The following is a 21,081-nucleotide window of genomic DNA, read 5'->3' as shown; positions in this document are numbered from 1 at the left end:
CGACCACAAAGGGCTCTCACCATCCACCTTATAAATGACTATGTGCTGCAAATGTTGAAGACGCTATCCCTGAGTAGGGGCTCTGTCTAAGAAACTTCCTTCTCAGGGCTGGTGAGATGGTCCAGTGAGTAAAAGACTGGCCTCGCAGATGGAAGACTCATCCTGGGACCTTCAACACCCAATGTAGGCATGCATCTGTCAACCCAGCACTAAGAGGGCAAGCAGAGGTGAGTTCCCAGGGCTCGTGGCCAGCCAGTCTACCCAAAAACAGTGAGCTCCAGGATCAGTAAGAGATCTTGCCTCAAAAAAATAAGCTGGAGAGTGCCTGACCTCTGACCTCTCTAGTCATATACATGGTTGAATGTGTATGCACCAGTGCACACACAGGTCTACAGTGTGCACATACACACATAATGAAAAAATGTTTTCAACAAAACTGTGTGCTACATGTGCAACCCTAGCTATTCAAGAGACTGTTATCAGAGGGGGGTGAATCATGAGCTGAAGGCTGGCCTAGGCAACGTAGTAAGATTCCAGCATGATACAGGGGAGAAGAGAAGAGAGGTAGAAGAGAGGGGGGGAGGGAGGGAGGGAGGGAGGGAGGAAGGAGGAATTGAGTCATGACTGTGCGAGTTATAATTTCAGAGCTTCTTCCAGATCTCAACGACTGACACAGAGCATTCGCCTGCAATGGAAATTGGCTTCATTTGTTTGTTTGCTTGGTTGGTTGGTTTTTTGTTTGTTTGTTTGTTTTTTTGTTTGTTTGTTTGTTTTTGAGACAAGAAGATCATGCTTCATGGCCCAGACTGGCCTGGGACTTGCTATATAGCCTACGATGGCCTTGAATGAGGAACCCGCCTCCCTCAGCCTTCAGCTACAGGTTTAATACATAATCGATTTGGAAGAGCGCACACAAAGGGGAGCTGTATAGCGGAGATCTGCTGGTGTGTTTCCCATCTGCCCCGGCAGGCATCGCCCACCTGATCAGTGCACGCAGTCCTCATCTTTTTAAAGGCCTGGTTCTGCAGAGAATAGCGTACATGGAAGAAACCCGGTCGTCGTTGGCCACACCGTTCCTTTCCTAGGTAAGAGCTAGATGACACACACTTGTCTCCCTTGCTGCTAAGTAGCATCCTACAGCTGAGGACCGGATGTAGAACGCAGCCAGAAGTAATCGATGCTCTGCTAGTCCTGGTCCCCCCACTTTCTTTCTCTGTGTTCCAGTTGAAAAACACCCACAAAAAGAGTCTGACATGCAGGCCGTATTAGAACTACAAGAAGTAAAAACAAACAAACAAAACCAGATTTTCCAAGTCGTTATTTGCTGGGCAGTCACCTGGAAGACATGGTGAGTCAGAAACACTTCCTTCGGCTGTTTGAACAAACAAAAAACTTTCATCGCATCAAGACATGGCTGACCATTTACTAGTGCACTGACTGGCTCGCCTGGACACTGCATTGTATTAGCATCATAGTTTGATGACATCTTTAAAATGGTGGCTCCATCCTATGATCCCCTACTCCTTACTCAGTATATTCTCACTGGGAAGAGATATCTAATTAGCCTACACGGGTGTGCTGGCTCGTACCTGATTAATACATACAACATTTAGCATTCTTGCTTAGTCTCTTGTATGTTTGGTTTAGGTGAATAAATCTTCCAAGACTTCATTGACTGGGGCTGAGCTGACAAACTGAGCTTCTAAACCAGCATAACTGATTTCAGGTTCGTATATTGCACAAGACTCAGCTTGAAAACATGGAGAAAGTCCTTCCTTCCTGAATACATTTAAAGGTATGTGGCCACCATTTGCTTGGTGATAAATATGTGAACACCATTTTTAAAAATCTTATTTCTACAATGCCAGGTTTTGATCATTTAAATTCATAAAGTGCAGACATGAGAGTTCCAAATATCATCATCCTGAGTCCACACCCATCTCCAAACCCTCACTCCTGCAACGGAGTCCTGAGCCCACTCCTGTAGAAGTGTCTTAGGCCAACTCTTTGACTCCACACCGGAAACAATGTTTTAGTCCCTCTCCTAGACCCCAGTCCTGGAGTCATGTCTACAGAAACACCATGTTCAGACAAGATTGACGATAACTCCTTTGTCATGTGACAACCTGCATTCCTTCTAAATGTTCGAATGCAACAAATCGAAGCATATAGATGGCGTCCAATTAGATGTAGGCGAATATAAAACAAAAAAGTTATAACAAAAATAGCAACTGACATCAAAGACAGAGAGAGCTGTACCATAACTACAACAGAACACACGATCTAAGAAGAGCAGACTGGGCAAACAACCCTGCACTAAGAGCATGCTTACCAAATCCTTCCATGTGTCTAGCGCTTATTAATTAGATAACAGATGCGGAACGAAAGATACCATGAGTACTGTAACCTTCAAGGAGCTTATAATTTAGTTGAAAAAGAAAAGAGAACAAATGAAGTTTCCACAGCAAGGGTTAATTTACCAACCACTAATACTAGGAATCACAAGACTGACAAAACTGCCAGTATCAGCTATATAAGAAAAGTACTTGGGGACTGGATAGATGGCTCAGCAACCGGTTAAGAGCACTGACTGTTCTTCCTAAGGTCCTGAGTTCAAATCCCAGCAACCACATGGTGGCTAGCAACCGTCAGTAACAAGATCTGACTCCCTCTTCTGGAGTGTCTGAAGACAGCTACAGTGTGCATACATATAATAATAAATAAATACATCTTTAAAAAAATCAAGAAAAGTATTTGGAATGATTAACCTAGAAGAAAATCCCAGTGACCGAAAATAGCAGCAGTAAAGATAGGAAAATACATTTTGATAATAATAAGCTCCCTTTAACTGAGTCAAGACAATTTAAGTGAGGATAATTTGGGGGTGGGGGTGGGGGCGGGAGGCTCTAGGTTAGAATCGCCAGGAAATATTTTGTGTGAGATTTACTCCTTTTCTTAGAAAGGACATATTTTTTCCCTACTGTTTAAAGTATCACAAACAATACTTGTGTAAATAAAAGATCCCGGAAGTCCTCTTATTGCTGGAGGCATTTCTGACTATGAGTCATCAGAGTGCCAGGAGCGGGGGGTGGGGCAGGTAATGAGAGCTGCTTGCCCATCCTGTGTACATTCGTCATCTGTGCCCTGAGCTCAAGATGTCCTCAGACAGGAAACAGGAACTCATGGCCCAGCCTAAAAATGGAGCAGGCACTTTGAAGTAGGAAGAGGTGTCTAATTTGTTTTTTGTTTTGTTTTGTTTTGTTTCTGGTGATTCTGACGTTTTAAATGGAGGTAGGTTTGCTCCCGTAGCTCCTTGAAGACCGAACCTAGTTCATTCATTTATTCACTCCTTCCTATGATAAACAACCATTCGGTGTCTGCTGAAAAAACAGTGCAGCAGCAACAGCCAGAAACCGGCTCATTTCCTCAAGAGAATATTCTTTAAGTAAGAAAGGCAGAGAAGCGCCAGTGGCGATAATGCAAATGCTTTTAGACATACCTGAGAGGCAGAAGGGAGCAGGACACCCTCTCCTCTTGCTTTCACACTGGCTCCCTGAGTGAGCCACAGTCCCCACCGCCTACTCCCCTGCCCGCCCCGCCCCTCTATACTTTGTCAATCCTATTACCCTAAAACTCCAGTGAGCCTCTGAGCTCCTGACCTAGGTGTTTTCTTCCACAGCAACCTGGACCCACACATCTGCCCTGGTCCTGGTCTGGTGAGTGCCTTTTACCACCTGCCTCAGGGTAAGAGCCTCTTACAGCAGAACCTGCATCTGTCCGGGAAGACCTGTCCTAGATAGCTGTAGGATAGGAAAGGTTACACTTCAGTCTTCAGGCCTTCATTCCCAAACTGCCTCCAAAACTGCTTTTTTAGAAATACCTTCTTGAACTGGGCAGTGGTGGTGCACGCCTTTAATCCCAGCACTTAGGAGGCAGAGGCAGGCAGATTTATGAGTTCGAGGCCAGCCTGGTCTACAGAATAAATTCCAGGATAGCCAGGGCTACCAGGAGAAACCCTGTCTTGAAAAACCAAACCAACCAAACAAACAAAAAACCCAAAAAACAAATAAAAACCTTCTTGAGCTAAGAATGTAGCTGATGATGCTTGCCAAGCAGGCATGACATCTTAAGACTCCTTCCCCAGCAAACTTTATAAAATCAGGAGTACAGGCCCATGCCTGTAATTCCAGCACTCTCAAGGTGCAGCAGGAGAATCAGGAGTTCAAGGTTTTCCTTGACCCGTAGCAAGTGGGAGGCTAGGCTGGTGGTCGTGAGATTCTGTCTCAAAACAAAGCAAACTAAAAACTTGCCTGAAAGAATAGGCTAATGAATTAAGGATTGAGTATTCCAAAAATGTTTCTAATAATACTAGAAGACTTGTTCTAGTATTATTCATATTTGTTCTCTTGAGTGAGTTTCCACTATCTAGAACATTCTCTTATATGAAATCCTTACTTCATTAAAACACTGGGAAAAAATTGTGTTAGACTGGATGAATTATTCATGTTTTTAAATGCATAAACAGCAATCAAGCTGCTACGGAGACAGTCTTCTGACCCTCAGCTAAACACAACGACCAACGGGAAAAATATGTGGTGACGGTTCATCTGAAGGTGCCCAAATCCCAACATTCTTGTCGTGCCTTTTATTACTGACATGGAACATTTTTACTGTATTATTTCTTTCTGCCCTCTTCATTTTCTGTTGGCACACAGGCCTGTGAGTAGAAAATGGTCCACAGACAGACCAAAAGACATTCAGCTTAGAGTTCAATCACAGCGTACACACGTAAAATATTGAAACAAAAAGGCCTCCATCTGGAATTTCTGGAAGGATTCAGTTATTGGCCACAATGTCATAACCATCATTAGCATAAATGATGAAGGGGGTGTGGTTTCCCAAGAAGGCCTGTGGTTTCCTATGGAGGGGCGTGGTTTCCTAAGAAGGGGGTGTGGTTTCCTATGAATATGTTTTCTGTCAGGAATAGCTAGCCCAAAGATGGGTCTTACTTTCATAATAGTGAAGATGGGAAAGCTGACACTAGAACTAAACATGTAAGAGAGCTTATAATAAAAGTTAAAAAAAGAAAAGAAAAAAGAAATAGCAAAGATGAAAAATACCCAAGGCAGAAAAACTACTATACAAACGCTCCTAACAGTATTCTGTAGGATTAAAAAGATCCAAAGACGGTCAGATAGAGAAGAGAAGACATATCCATATGAATATAGAATTATATATAAAAACATATACCCATTATGTAAGAGAATGAAGGAATGATCCTTGCCACAGCATGAATGAACCCTGGAAAAAATCTATGTTAATTGAAATGAGACAGTAGAAAAACACTATTATATCAATTCACAAAACCGATTTCCAGAATAAGTATGTCCTCATTGGCACAAGTTCAGCAGCTGCTTGAGGCCTGTTCATGTGGAGGACAGAGGATGGTATCATATAGCTATCATACAGCTATGAACTTATCCAAAGAGATTGGATGATACACTTTATTTTAAATTTTGTATTTTACGCTGCCCTTGACTGCAGGCTGACCTGAACTTACTAGATAGCTGATGATTACCGAGTCTGAGATCTGCTTGCTTCTAGCTCTGGGATGATGGGATGATAGCTGCTCACCACCACATCTAACCAGATATGTGGTGCTGTCAACTGACCCCAGGATTTTTTGCATGCTGGATAAGCATCGCACCGATTGAGCTAGAACCCCAGCTCAGGTAACCCACTTGAGATAGGCGATTTGAGAGCAAATAACCAGGTAGAGATGAAGGAACACAGGATGCTTTTACCTTCAAGAAAGCCTACAGAGTGTGCTGTTCTGAGACCACATTCTCATCGGACAGAAAGAAGAAATCCATTTTGTCTTAGATGAGAAATGTTTTGCAACACTAAATAATTATAATGGTCAAAGCATAAAAAGCAAGATTCTCCATGACTTCTTCCCTGTGACACAAGATGTACTATGATAGTCTCTGCTCTCAAGTGACTTGAATTATTCTAGCTAGAAGGACAAAGTACACAAATAAAATATTTCAAACAAAGCAAAACAAACAAACAAACAAACCCCACAAACCAAACCAAACCAACTAACAAAAAAGGCAAGATTCTCCTGGGATTGATGCTAAAATCTCTCTTACTTAATTGTTTTTTTTTCCACCAGCAATTTGAAGGTTTGTAATAAGACCTCCTTGTTTTTAAAGAACCTGAATTTTTTTTCAGATAGGGAGAAGAAAAATCAGTGGAGAGAGTACAAGAAACACATCTGTAGCTGATTTTTCTAATTGAAAAAGAACATGTAAAAAGCAGGCCATTCATGTCACATTTTAAGAATTTCAATGTCTTCCTTCTTTGATACAAAAATCAGAAGAAGAAAGAGAGGAGAAAAGGAAGAAAGAACAGAAGGGCAGGGCAGGGAGGAGCCAGGAAAGTCCGGAACCTTATGCTTTGATTTCCCAATGATTGACAGGTAAGTAAAATTCCTCAGGCTCGGGCAGTTTATTCCTGTCTGCCAGGACAAACCACTAGAAGAATACTGTCAAGGTGGGGGAGCTGCTTTGCTGTATTTCTATTTGTTTACTGAAATGCATCAATTCACAGAAGAAACGAATGTGTTAGATAATATTTACCTTGTTCTGACCTGTTGTAGACTGTCATCCTTGAGCTGTTATTTTCGGCCCATCTGACTGGAATATTCCATGTGTAACTAAAAATTTAAGAAGGAAACACTTGATCATGTGAAGCTTGAGCATCAGAATCAACAGATGAACACACTTTTCCTTATAAATGATTGGCCAGTACGTAGCACACAACATACACAGCTTGTAAAATGTACTTCAGGGACGAAGATAGGCCATGCCAGATAGTTCTCAGGTTCTATAAATCCACAAAATATATAATTTTACATAAAATTAGATAAGGAAGAAGAAAATTCAATATTCAGTAAAAAATGCTTTGAAATAAATATCTTGTACAATTCAACTTGCATAAATGTAGCATTTCGCATCATAACGCAGAGAGCCTCTGCATTCAAGCCTATGTAGGTTCTAGCATGGTGTGTCTTCTATCAAGTTATATTGAAATTCTGCCTTCCTACTCACTAAGTCTTATATGTTAATCTCTAAAATTCGCTTAGTAATTGCAACCATGACGTAAGTGCTGGGAGAGAAAATCACCAGCTGAGCTAATTTCTTGGGGTGCCCGAGTGTTCTCCTTTGCTACTTAGTATTTCAGTCATTCAGGGAGGAGAAAGGAGTGCTGGTTTTGTTCTACTGTTTGTGTCAGTTTTGTGGAGTTGGAGGATTGATTCTAGGGCCCCCTGCATGCCAAGGATGCCCTTTAGCAATGAGCTACGACTTAGCCTTTTTGAGACAAAGCCCCTTTAGACTTCCCAGGCTGGCTTTGAACTTATTCTGCAGCCCAGGCAAGTCTTGAACTTACCACCCTCCTGTCTCCAGTAGAATGTCTGGCTACATGGTTCAGGAGACCAGTGGTTCCCCTGGCTCTCCCATGAATGGTGAATGTCGTGGATGCTTCAGGCTTACCCAGCGCCACCTCCTTACATTTCTCTCTCCTTCCTAACTAGGTATGCTCTCCAACCTGGCTAACTGGGAGATGCCCTCCGGCCACTGGGGACTGAAAGCCTAAAGCTCCAGGAAACTTATTCCTCTGAATGTGGCCCTTCTTCATGGTGGATGGCTGTGGTGACAACCCATCTTAGCTAATCTGCCAAAGACATCTGAGCATGCTCCAGAGCTTCCCCTACAGATCCTGTCTCATGCCCCTGCAGCTGCCCCACCCCACCCCTGCTCCCTGCACCTTCCTGGGAAGTCACTTTAACTTGCCATCTCCCGGTCTGTTTTTAGGGAGTGTTACAGCTTCTCAGAAGAGGAACAAAACAGCATTGTAAAGAGTCCTATGCTATATTCTGGCCATGGTGCTAGTCCGGTGCTAATGGGAAGGCCAGTTGGTCTTCCCCACCTTCCCTAGCGCCAGTCTGACCCAATATGGAACTGCTGGGGGCTTCATGAACTGTGAGCACAGTCTTCATATAGGGTGGCCTCCTTCCTGGGACTCTACCATATTAAAGGCTGGTAGAAGATGTGTTACTGGAAACAGATACAAAACATACTCTCCTGGGATGTCTGGGGGTGTCATAAGTCAAAATGAAGGAAGGCAGTGGCACTACTCTCTTCTAATTTTAGCACCATGATATTGTACCTAATCTCCGCTGAGTAAAGAAAAAGATTTCAGAGCATAATATGGCCAAGAGCGGAAGTCACGTAAATGAAGCGATAAAAGCTGTTAGGTGTTATCTAAATTCAGTGGCTTCAGGGATCATTCCTGAAGGGGTAATTATCATTCTGACTGACTTACGGGCTCCATCAATGCTAAATATGGCCAGTCTAATTTTCTCCACTGACACTGAATCATCTAAGATAGTACACCTACTCCCAATCTTCTGTCTCTTAATGTGGACTGGGCACCCAAGGTCCTGATAGAGAGAAATACCACAGACAGAGATGAAAAATGGTCCATTTGAAGAGATGGTTGAGACCACAATATGACCCACAAAGGGTTCATCTGAATGATAAAACGTTCTGCTCTATGCTTCTCCTAATCTTGGATTAAGCAGAGAGAAAGACACCCAGAAGAGGTCACACAGCCCACAGTGTAACTGAGAGCACCATCGCCTACCACAAATGAGCAACTCGGAAGAGGGGGAACTGAGCCTTAGCCTAGGAAAGGTCCAGTCCCTTCACTTGGATGAAGGTACTGCTTAGACATTCTTATTCATGTATGCTAGTTATACAAGACGACAGGGTGCCTGAAAGTATGTATTGCAATCTAATATTTTAATAAGGAGAAACATATGAAAGGTTCCCTTCGGTTTTAAAGTCTCTTGTTTCCTTTGTTCAGTTACTATTGATTTGTAACAAATTGTTCTCGATGAGGAAGAGCGAGCCCGTTTCTGTTTCTTTTCCTGTGGATATATAATTGTATTTTATAAACTCAAGACAAATAAATCTACTTTATGATAAATGATCTCTAAAAATCATGCCTCTAAGAATCAAAATAAGGTGCATACAGTATCTGATGAAAAAGTTGAAAAATATTAAGTATAAATGTTACAACTAGACTGTCTTGCTAAATAAAATTTAAAAACTTGTAACAAAGGGAAATTTTATTCCTAATGATATGTTTGGTTCACTTGGCTGTAGTTTGTTGGGGGAGGGGTCTGCATAGAGGGGAACTGATAACCAAGGAGGTTTGTTTTGGGGTTGTGTTTGTTTGCTTGTTATGCCAATCCCTCTAGCTCAAACAAAGCAAGGGCTGGCTCTCTTTGCTTAATAAACCAGTGGCTCCACATGACAGGAGGAAACAATTACTGGGAAACCTGCCTAGTGGAAGCTTGTTTTGCAAGACAGAGGATGTTGTTGCCTTGCACACTGTAACATCCAATGCAAATGTTGACACTGGGAGGGAACTTGGGAAAATACAAATGTCATCTGTCAGTTTTCTCCCTCAGGTCTCTTGAATCCACACTCTACTAACCAACTCTCCTCCTCGGTTCGGTTCCCATCCCTGTCCTGGACTTTCCCTCCCTCACCTCCTTCACCTCCCTCACCTCCCTCACCCACTTTCCCAGTCTTCCTATGCAGCCTGGGTCTTGTAGCTGCTAGTCTGCCTGAATTCAGAGGAAGGTCCCATCACTTCCTCTCTGGGCAACCTTGAATGAGTTGCATAATCACTTTCTGCCCCGATTTCCACATCTTTCTTTTTTTTCTTTTTCTTTTCCGCCATAAAATAGATCCAAAGATCCAAAGGATGTCAAATAGCTCTAGGTGATTAATCAGTGCTTGGTGTTGCATTATATGTACACGTGACTAATTTAATCAGTGCTTGGTGTTGCATTATATGTACACGTGACTATTTTCAACCCGGAAGCTCTTCATGCACGCTATAGTCCCTCCCTTTTCTCACCTTAAATATTAAATCGTGGGGAAACAAAGTCTCCTGTACACTCCCCAGACCCCTTTCCCAATTAACCGAGGCTCAGTTAATCAGTTCTCAAGTAGGACACGAGAGATTAAGTATTGTGAAACTTCCCATGGGATGCTTGTTACCCATGTGAGAAATGCCTTGGAAATTTAACATTGAAAAGGTTAGTAGTATTAAAGTTGGCCAATCTGCTTTACTGAGACAAAATAGTAACTGCAAAGAAGCCAGTTTATAGCAGTTAAAGTTTCCCAAAACACCTTCCTCATGCCTGGTAATGCACCTCCTTCATGTTGTAGTAACTCCTCCCAAATAATTGATCTTGTGGTACTTTATATGTGACGTACAGTGATATTAAAAACTACACAGAATATCATCAAAATCATCACAAAAGAAATGCAAGCATCTCCTCAGTAAGAATTAAGTAGTAGTGCAGCCTGCAAGGGCCCTGGGAAGTGGGCAGGCATGAAATTCTCTTCACTCAAACTAAGTGTTAAAATTATAAAGGAGAATTATAAAAGCTGGGGTGTGGGTAGGACTGGAGCAATGGCCAGGGACAAGTGATGCGCTAGGACATCCCACTTTACTCAACATTCACGCTGGGAGGGTTCAGCTGGACCAGAATGGTGTCCTTTATCCAGTGACCCTGGGGCACCCCAGTGCTTGATGTCCTGAGCATCTGATTCTCAGTGTAAGGGGGGCGGGGTTGTGAGTTAGTATGCAAAGCAATTCTGTAACTGTGCACAAGTGTCTACAGCACTGGGTCGAAGTTTGATGATGAGTAAATGTCTTAGTTAAGTTTTTACCGCGCCCATGATGCTTTATAGACACCATGACCAAGGCAGCTCTTATAAGGAAGCATTTAACTGGGACTGGCTTACAGGATCAGGGGTTCTGTCATCAAGGTATGTGGAAGGCAGTGTCCAGACAGACATGGTGCAGGAGGACGTCTTCATCTGAAGGCAGCTAGGAGAAGACTGACTTCCAGGCAACTAGGAGTAGGGTTTTAATGCCAATACCCACAATGACACACCTAATCCAACAGGGCCACACCTACTCCCAACAAGGCCACAACTCCTGATAGTGCCAATCCCTGGGCCAAGCACATACAAACCACATACTAAGTCTCTCAACGGTGGTAAGTCCTGAGATTATCACACTTTACTGGCTTTATATTAAACACATTTTCTAAAAACTACACAATTAAAGAGAATAACATATTGGTTTGGATTTCAGTTGAAATTCCTCAAACATCTTAACTCAAGAGCCATGTTTAATATTAGGGGAAGAATCTTGTCTGGTAAAATTGTGGAATTTAGTTTTAGCATGATGAAGTGTCTTTTGATATACTCTATGTGTGGATTTAATGCTTTTTGCACTTATTTACTTATTTATTCAGTCTGCAGGGGGCACACACGTGGCTGTCAGGGGCTAACTTCTTGGAGGGGGTCCTCTCCTATCACTGTGTGGCTTCCAGAGAAGAATGTGGGTCATTAGATTTGGCTGCAAGTGCCCTCCCCCAGTAGGTCACTGACCCTATATCTGTGCTTTAATTAGATTTATAAAAATATATAGGAAATAAAAATATAGATGATACAGATTTGTACATCTTAATTGAACCTTTACTACTTTGATATGACTAGTTTTTGGATTTTTTGAGACAAGATGTCTTTATATATAGTCTTGGCTATCCTGGAACTCAATCTGTAGACAAGGCTAGCCTCAAACTCTGAGATCTCTCTACTTGTACCCATTGAGTGCTGGGATTAAAGGTGTGTGCCAGCACTGTCTGGCTTAGAAATAAATTAAAAAGTTTTGATTAGTAGTGTTTAGATGAAATTGATCACAGGTATACATTTATGTGCTATATACAAGATAATTTGATTAAATTTCAAAGTGAAGTGCTACCTAAATGCTCAGGGGAATTTACCTTGGACAATTTGTACATTAGTTCATAATTAATAAAAAGTTTGAAGAGCTGGTGCTGAAAACCCTAGGTTGTCACATCCCCTGCCTCAGGCCAAAGCTTCTGGCTTGGCTCTCCAGTGTAACTTGACTAACTTATTACCCAATATGCTCTACTTAAACCGTGACAGGCCTGGCCTACTTCCCTTATGTTACTTCTTCTATTTCCTTTTAACAGTAAATTTTTTAAAATAAAATCATTCTCAGGCTTCTCCATGGGTCGGAAGTGGCCCTCTAGGTGAGTCTCACCACCACCTTTCTTGGTGCCACCTTTGCTCTGTAAAATGAGACTAGCCACTGAGGGCTAGTTCAGGCTCACACCCAATTCTCAGAGGACAATTCACAGAGTTTGTTCATTTCCATGTGATACACCCAGGGGGCCCAAGGACAAGCTACAAAGTGTCCCTGCTAGTCGGGAAGAGACGCAGCTCCTGCCACACCCGGTCCTAACCCTTGCCTCCAGACTCTGCCACTATGCCTAGCTGGTCACCTCGTCCTTGGGCACCAGACTTTCAAGCTTGCTGCCTTCATGTTTACCATCTCGTGGGTCAGTTTTATATTTTTGGAGAATTTCTCCCAAATTTACTTCAATGAAATTTTTTTTAGTTTTTCCCTCTGTGGTCTCACTTTGCCTGTCTAAGGCACCGTGTCTTGGATAATAAGCACAATAGCTTTTTAAGAATCTCTGAACATTTCTTATAATTTTCTTTCTTTTCTTTTTTCCTTTTCTTTGTTTTTGCTTCCTAAATAATGTCCATAGAGTCAGGGCTTTTTCATTTGCCCGCCTGGGGTTTAAGCTTTTACGCTTAGACATTTTGCATGTGTCTTCTTAATACTCAACTGTCTGGTCATATTTAAGAAAGGAGAGTTGAGTTGATTACTTTGTTGTTTTGAGTCTGCATGTACAATGTGTGCATACGCCATGACACTTATGTGGGCACGAGAAAATAAGCTGGGGTGCTGGTCCTTACCATCCCCCTTATATGAGACAAGGTCTTTCCACTGTTCATTTTCATGTATGGATTCTGGGGGATGTTCTGAAGTCACTATGCTTCTTGCCATAGAGGTAGGGGGTTGCCAGTACACACTGCTCCTCTCCCTGGCCTCACATGGGTTCTACGATGCACACTCAGGTCCTTGAGCTTACACGGCAAGTCTATTACCAGATGAATCATCTCTCCAGACCACTGATTATTCTTGTGGATGCCATCCCTTCTATAGAGGAGGGAGATAGGTTTTGGAAATAAGCTTCTCCCAGTAGCAGGTCTAGGGGGGGGGAGGGCAGCCCACTCTCTTTGCAAGGATGTCTTTGCTCTGGAGCCTCCCCTGTGGAAGTCTTTGGCTGTCCTCTACTGTTTTAGTCTATTTGGGGGGGGGGGGAACAAGCCATCTGGATTCCTGCCTGCAGTCACCCCCAGACTTCTGAGAGTTCTCTACATTGAGGGTAAGAGTGATGGATGGGAACGAAGTAGAGGGGTAAGCCCCAACGGCACGGCTGGACTCATTACTCAGCCCATTTCACCTTCATTTCTCACAGCTCCTCTGTCCTCTTTATTGTGCACTGCACAATAAAGTTTACACAACAGAAACGGAGTGAAGAGCCTGTCTAGGGACAGGGCGCCCTGTTATTATCTCTCAGCATCTCACCTGTTCCCTTTGGACCACGATTTCTTCTTTGGCCTTTCTCCCAGAATTCCATACTGCCTACAGGCCCACCCACTCATGTTCAACACCATCCCAGCTTGATTTCTTTTACTGCTTCCATTCTTTTATTCTTTGGTGTCTACATCGAAGATAGACGTGGGCATACGCTCAGTTTGTCACTTGGCTAGCTTTAAACTCTGTTGCCTAACAGCTGTACCTTTATACTGTCGTGTGGCACTCATACCAGGACAGCAGGACCTAAGCATGTGAGCAGGGTTTCTGTTGAATGATTTCTACTGTTCTTTTACGTGGGTCATCCTTACCCAAGCTCTGATGGCGGCTGGGAAGGGTCAGCTTTGGAGTCCAACAGAAAGCGTTTCTGGGCGATGTTCTGCTTTCCACTCACAGTTAGCACAGGATAGCCCATCTGGCTGGTCCAGGTGTCCATTACTTCTTTCACTGGTTGACCGCTTGCCTGTCATTGGGGGACAATGGAGCTCCATTAGTTTATAAATGAGGGGAAATCAAAAAATGACTAGTGATATTAAAATGTAAATCACTTTTAAGTTGAACGAAGAAATGTTTGAGGGTATTGCCTTCCTTACCTCTTCCAGTGATTCCCAAAAGTCTGAAGTTTTTGCATTGTTGAACTGGAATTTTTTCAAGTACAACTGTAAAAGATGAGCGCTTTTTAAAGCCCAGCCTTGGCTTTCCTTGTACCTCCTCAGCCCCACCTGACCTTCCACAACTATTCATGCTGTTTCATGGCATGAGATCACACACACACACACACACACACACACTCACATTCACACACACACACCAGACAAGGAACAGTCATGACTTTCTTGCAGTAAAACATCATTTCTGGACACCGGTATTTCAGTGTTGTTTGATTTCCATATTATTAAGTATTCTTTGCATTTTTTCAGCCATCTTAAAGGTACACACTTCTTTAGTTCTTGAACTTAAATGGTTGTGGGTGCAATTTGCTGTGCTAAGGAAATGAACAGGTATGTAGTCTTCTGAATAATGGCAAAGATGATTATGAGTGGATGGGAGAAATTACTCACTTTGGAGGGCAAATTTTTACTCTTCTAATACTTTTAAAACATACATTTTTAAATGGAAAGCTGCCCCTTTGGAAGTTCTGCTCACAAGAACTCTGCATGGGAATTTCAGAAGCACTGGGACATGCCCCCCAGAGAACTCAGTCTTTTCCAATCCCTTACCTGGCCATGGCTGGCGGGGTGGGGGTGGGGAGATTGTGGTTGGTCTTTCGGAGACTTGCCAGTGTTCCTGCCCTCTCCCTTCTGTGGCTTTGTAGACCTGTGCTATTTAGTATGTGGGAATCTTACCTAGAAATCAAACTTTCAAGTGTTCCCAGTGCATAACTTCGTATGTAACATTTAATCTCTAAGTTGCTTTCATGTTCAGGAGGTAATATATCTGGGTCACATTATCTTCTAGGTTCTTCTTTTTTTTCGGGCTCTTAGAAATAAAACAAACTTAGAATCCCAGAACACCTCCAAGAGGGCTAAGGCCAGCTTGGAATCCTGCCCCCATGTTAATTCTTTTGGTTAACCCACTTCTCAACACCACCACCAGAGGGCAGGCAAAGGAAGGCAGAAGTGTGTTTTTCATCTTCATTCCAGAGTCAGTATATATAACACTTAGTATATAATAACAATTATAACTGTAGCTACAGACAAATGCAGTCTTCTAGAGAGAAATGCCTTCATAAATGCATCTTAGAGGAGTTCATTTGCTCAGTGGGTTTTTTATTAATTAATTAATTAATTTCTTTTTATTTATTTATTTCGACTGTTTCTCATTTTGAGACAGATTCCCTGTGTAGTCTAGGTTGGCCTTGATCTTGTGTCTATCCTGCTAAATGGTTTTGTTTTGTTGTTTTGGTTTGGTTTTTTGTACACTTACAAGATTTTTCAGCAGAGAAATAGGCAAGTCATATTGAAACTGGATAGGATGTTAAATATTACTTAATATAATGCTCCTGTTTTTGCGATAAAAGAAATGGCCCTGGTCAAATGCCTGTGTCCTTGGAGGAAGGGAGGTGTGTCTGAGACTGGTTAGCAAGAGTCTGAATGCTGGATCAATGTGTGGTTATTGGTTTGGCTTTTCTTCCTCCTTCTCCTCTTCCTCCTCCTCTTCCCCCTCCTCTTCTTCTTTTTCATTGCAGTTTATTGTTTCTCATGAACTTGAGGCCAGATTGAAATTTATATAAACAGTACCAAAAAGTAGCACTTTTATCTTTGCCAGGTCAGTGCTTCCTAATAGTCTATAGAATTTCTCTTCTCTTCTGTATCACAGTTACATCAGCTTTCAAGTCTAAATCACACAACAACCTCAGCCCTAGCTCTCTTGTTAGTTGGCATGGGTGAGCACAACAGGAAAATGAACAGTGTGTGCTGTTAGCTTCATAGGAGGAAAACTAAGGTCTTTCCAGCTTAGCCATTCATCTTTTTCCCAGGTTAGTACTAACAGAACAAGAGAAGATGGATACACTGCTACTAGTGCCTCACCATCTATATTGCACTTTTACAATGCACACTTGTGGCCCATGAGTCTTTCAGTGAATGACAGTGTCATTCTGTTCTGTGAAGCTGTACTTGATGGGATGAACACCAAAAAGGAGACAACTGGTCTACCCACATTCAGCAATGGCTACTTTTCCTAATGGAGAATCAGTGTGAGTAGAAAGCTAGAATTTGTAAAGTCCTTGAACTCCAGTTTCCCAGACCATGGGACTTCAGGGCAACAGCCATGGTGTGATGACAGCAGTTCAAGGATGATTCGGGTGACAGGTTGAATGTCCCAGGTGATCTGAGAGCTACACAGATACCTGAAAATACCAGTTCAGGTTTGAAAATTGAAAGAAAGAAAGAAAGAAAGAAAGAAAGAAAGAAAGAAAGAAAGAAAGAAAGAAAGAAAGAAAGAAAGAAAGAAAGAAAGAAAGAAAGAAAGAAAGAAAGAAAGAAAGAAAGAAAGAAAGAAAGAAAGAAAGAAAGAAAGAAAGAAAGAAAGAAAGAAAGAAAGAAAGAAAGAAAGAAAAAGTGCTTTGGTGTTTTTTTTTTCTATAAAATCCTGTTTTCCTATAAATTCATATAAATAAATTCACCCCATAACACTTTAATGGTATGAAACATATTGCCTATTAGCCATTGAGCCAGGTTAAATTTGTGGGACCATTTTTAGTCGTGGTTAGAGACCGTTATAACTTGAGAAATATTAGTCTCAGGTGAGGCTTTTTAAGTTAATGGCAACACATTAGGTTACAGAGGACTGGGAATTTATTGAATGGTCTGAGCATGTGTTGAATGGTTAGCTTGGCTGTTTACTTTTAAGGACTTTTTGATAGTTCTCTACAAAAGTTAATGTGAAGGAGCATTTAATTTAAAGTCAGCTCTTAAGATACTGAGAATGTTTTAGCAGCAGTTTAAAATGAAAACTATGTAAAAAGTGTTAATAAACGCAACCTACGAAGACATGGCAACAGGAGAGTTATGGGGGTTGGGGGTGGGATTGTCCTGTAGTGTCATGGTCCTGGAAAACAGCATGAAAAAGAACTGATACTCTGTGTAAAAACTGTGTCTTTTATGCTATATGGGTTAGAAGACACTAGAAATGGCTGTATCAAATGCCTGGGCTATCACAAAGGGAAGCTGGAGAGGGAGGGGGAGCAGCAGCAGCGGGGGATGTGATTCTCTTTCTAGGTTGGAATGGGCCCACCCAAAAGATAGGGTGGCTATAGGGACACATGTACAGTGACTTCAATAAAAAGCAGGAGACACCAACTCTGAGATGATTGGCATAGGGCATTCTAGAAGAACATGAACTGGAATGGCCAGGGGCATGGTATGTTAGCACAGGAGGTGTGCAGAGCATCAGAAAATGACTTCTTGTTTATCTTCCCAAAGGGACCAAGGTATCCGTAGTCACTGACTTTATAAAAATAGGATTCTTTATATTGAAGATTTTCTAAATCAATAGTAAGGAAAAGGCCTTCTGCTTTCTGTGTGGAAAGACCAGTAGAGACAGATTTAAGTGTGTCTGTCATGCTGCTATGTCCCTAGATGCATCCGTGATGGCCTCAGAGCCTCGGGAGAGCATTCTGGTTGGCATGAGGTAATGAGGAAGAGACCTCACAGAGAGACCCATGCTCTTACAAAAGATGCAGGAATATTTGTTCCCTGTGCCTCATGAAGACATGGGCGGCTGTCTACAGGGCAAAAGGTCCCTCACCAGCAACTGAAATGCAGCACCTCAGCCCTGGATTTTACCAGTGTTGTGGGAAAATAAATTTCTTTTGTTCAAGCCACCTGATCTAGGCTGTCTTTTCATTGCAGGCTCAGCAATGTAAAGAGTATCCACACATGTAGAAAGTATCCACACATGTAAAGAGTATCCACACATAAAGTATCTGCACATGTAAAGAGTGTCCACACATGTAGAAAGTATCCACACATGTAAAGAAATCCGCACATGTAAAGAGTATCCAGCATCACTAAGTAATCCACTTGAATTTCTCCATGACATTTCTGTAAATGATCATTTCAGATGCGTATAGAGCCTTAACTTGATGTAAAGTCACCCTTTATCTTTTATCACACCTTTATCTCTTGCTTATCTGCCCATGTTCGAGGAATGTTAAAAAAAAAAAGCAACTGTCCTTAATCAGCCTGCCAAAATTGTCAGCCAAATATCAATATAGTTTACTTTTGCTACCGCCAAAAAAATAAATATATAAATAAATAAATAAATCGTACCTGACATCCTGCTTGGAATTTCTCTGGTGTTATCCAGTCTTGAAGCATTCTCAGAATAGACGCTCCCTGGGATGGACAAGGAGAGTGATTAAATTAATGAGACTGCAAGGAACATTTCAGGATTGTATCCCAGTGTTTCTTGAAGAGCATTCTGATGAAGTACATAGTTATTATGCTATGCCATAGGGTAAAACAGAGAGAGGGGGAGGGGGAGGACGGAATTGGGGAGGGAAAGGGAACCCCTTCTATGTATGTGTTTCTAAATATCTAAGTAAGTGGTAAAGAGAAAATGCCCAAATTGCCATCCTGTCAGTGACTTGGTCGAAATGGTTATTGCACTTCCCCAAGTCAGCCAGCAGGTGGCGCTCTGTTAATGAAAGAAAAGAAAAATGGTCCTCACCGCACTTTCTTGGCTGAAGCGCTAATTTCAAGGAGAAATTCTGGCAAATTATTAAGTACACCTCCACATTATTTAACAGAAGGAAATACAAAATGTCTCCCAAAATAGTTTAGTATAAATAGATATGCAATGAAGGCACAAAACCATTTTATATCAAAAGTAGTTTTGCTTCATTTTGTTTTATAGATCTGTAGAATTTGAGGCATGCCCTGATTCCCAGCTTCTTCCATGTTGGTTGATACTAGGACATGCTACTTGTAAGATTTTTTATATCCATTTTCAACTAATGTACATGAAAATATTGCCTTCCCACTTAGTAGTTTTTACTACAATTTCCCAAGTATTTTAAATTGCATTTGGACGCAGTAAGAACAAGACTTAGAAACATATTTATTTCTGACACTATTTTAAGCCCTTGGCATATCCAGGTCTTAGAGAATTGAGTCTGAGCTTTCCTTTGTGAGTCCCTAAGGCAGATAATCAATAATTTAAACAGAAGGCAGAAAAGATACCACGGGATGAGAGGGAACGCTGAGGATCATGGCATCAGCTTTGCATGGTAAGTGTTTTCACATAGGCTGACTTTGATAAATATCATTTTAATAATTATAAAGGCAACCACATCAGGGTTCACCCACTATAACAGCAGCCTTTCAGTAACTTAATACAATGGCTGATTGTGAGGAACCAAGATAGGAAGCTACACAAAGATTTAAATTATATTAATACGAGTGTGGGACACATGTGGAGGAGGCATCGTAGGAAGTGTTGTGAGGAGAATGCCACAGACGCTTGGGCTGCACATTCCTAGCAGCACCTTGTCCAGCGTCAGTGGCTAAAAATATGCCTTGCCTACAAAATACAAACATAACCCTCCCTCCCTCTCCTCTCCCTCTTCCCTTCCCTCTCCCCTCTCCCTCCCTCTCCCTCCTGTCCCTCTCCCCACCCCTCCTCCTCTCCCTCCCCCTTTCCCCCCCCCCCCCCTCTCTCTCTCTCTCTCTCTCTCACATACACACACACACACTGGATGAAGGTTTCCCCTCCAACTAAGCTGCATTTGAACAGTTGTTCTAAACATCAAAGTGTCCTCCTATCAGAAATGTCCATGTAGTTAGTTGGCTATCCTCTCTGACCCCACGGCAGAAAGGTAAGACATAGTTTCTCTCTCTCAAAAGAAAAATCAAGGTGAAGGGCTGGCAGGAGGGTTAGTGGGTAAAGGAGCTTGCCGCCAAGCCTCACAACCTGAGTTCAATCCTCCAGGTCCACAGGATGAAAGGCAAGAAGCCGCCCTCTCCCACCATATGCATCTGTGGCCCTGCTCCCTCAAAATACATTTAAAAAAATAAAGAAAAAATTAAGTTGGATGTTTAAGGTATAATTGCTGAATTACTAGAATGAAGCTGCTTTAAACAGAAATGAAAAAATGGAAAATTAATTCCCAAATTCTGTATCAATGGAGTATCAATCGAGTCTTTCACATGCAAAATACCATCAGCTGTGTTCTCCCCTGTTCTCCAGCCCTCACACCAAAATCTAATTATTTTTTTTAAAAACAAAATTTTAGACGTGGACTAAAAACGTCAGCCAACCAGAAGACGTTCCAAGCCAATGCTGTTTATCTCCTACCTTGCTGTATGATATTCCATCAAACACAGAAGTTATTTCAGCTGGCGTGGACACGGAGACGACCACAGGATGTGAAGACATCAGGGAGTCATCCTCTTGCACAGGTAACACATCTTCAAGCAGCACCTGACTGAGCTGAAATGGCAGAAAGCAGAGAAAGCTAGCCTTTCCCTCGGATGGCTTAGCCTTTCCCTCGGATGGCTTAGCCTTTCCCTCGGATGGCTTTCTATTTTATAACATTCCATGTGTTCAAAACCACAGGAAGAGAAATGGAAATGACTCAGAGTGTGTAATGAGGTCTCTAGGTCTTCAAATGACTCCGGTGCCACCAACTGCTCTACACGGATTCTAGTCCTCTTTCTGCAATCCGTACTGTCCTGCATTTTAAACTGGACCAAACATCTCAACTTTTCTTGTATGTGTGATGGGAATGATGTCACCCCTCGGGGTCATCATGAACATTGACGGAGGTAGAGAGTCAATTGGCCAAAGATATCGTGTCCAGTTACTTGTCCCTGGAATGTGAACAGTTTCTAATCAATCAAAGAAACCACTAGCTCATGCTTTAGTTCCAGTGATGAGTTGTGATTTGGCCCAAGGTTCTCTCAGTCAAGTGGCACAGCTATGATTCCCGCAGTATGGTGGGCC

At 42.2% G+C, this 21,081-nt stretch overlaps 1 protein-coding gene across 1 annotated transcript in view; it reads right to left on the bottom strand.

Moving 5' to 3' along the window:
- Positions 1-21,081, bottom strand: part of Enpep (glutamyl aminopeptidase) — a 69,465-nt gene that overhangs the window by 17,180 nt on the left and 31,204 nt on the right. Inside the window, exons 7-11 of the mRNA XM_052179266.1 lie at positions 20,434-20,568; positions 18,408-18,473; positions 14,226-14,291; positions 13,944-14,095; positions 6,642-6,718 (exon numbers count right to left, since the gene is read on the bottom strand). Of these exons, the coding sequence (XP_052035226.1) occupies positions 6,642-6,718; positions 13,944-14,095; positions 14,226-14,291; positions 18,408-18,473; positions 20,434-20,568 (496 nt within the window). The remainder of the gene's footprint in view (positions 1-6,641; positions 6,719-13,943; positions 14,096-14,225; positions 14,292-18,407; positions 18,474-20,433; positions 20,569-21,081) is intronic.

Source organism: Apodemus sylvaticus, chromosome 4 (genome assembly GCF_947179515.1).
Source record: "Apodemus sylvaticus chromosome 4, mApoSyl1.1, whole genome shotgun sequence".
Lineage (NCBI taxonomy): Eukaryota > Metazoa > Chordata > Mammalia > Rodentia > Muridae > Apodemus > Apodemus sylvaticus.
Note: the sequence above shows the minus strand (reverse complement) of the source record. Positions and strands in the feature narration are given on the sequence as shown.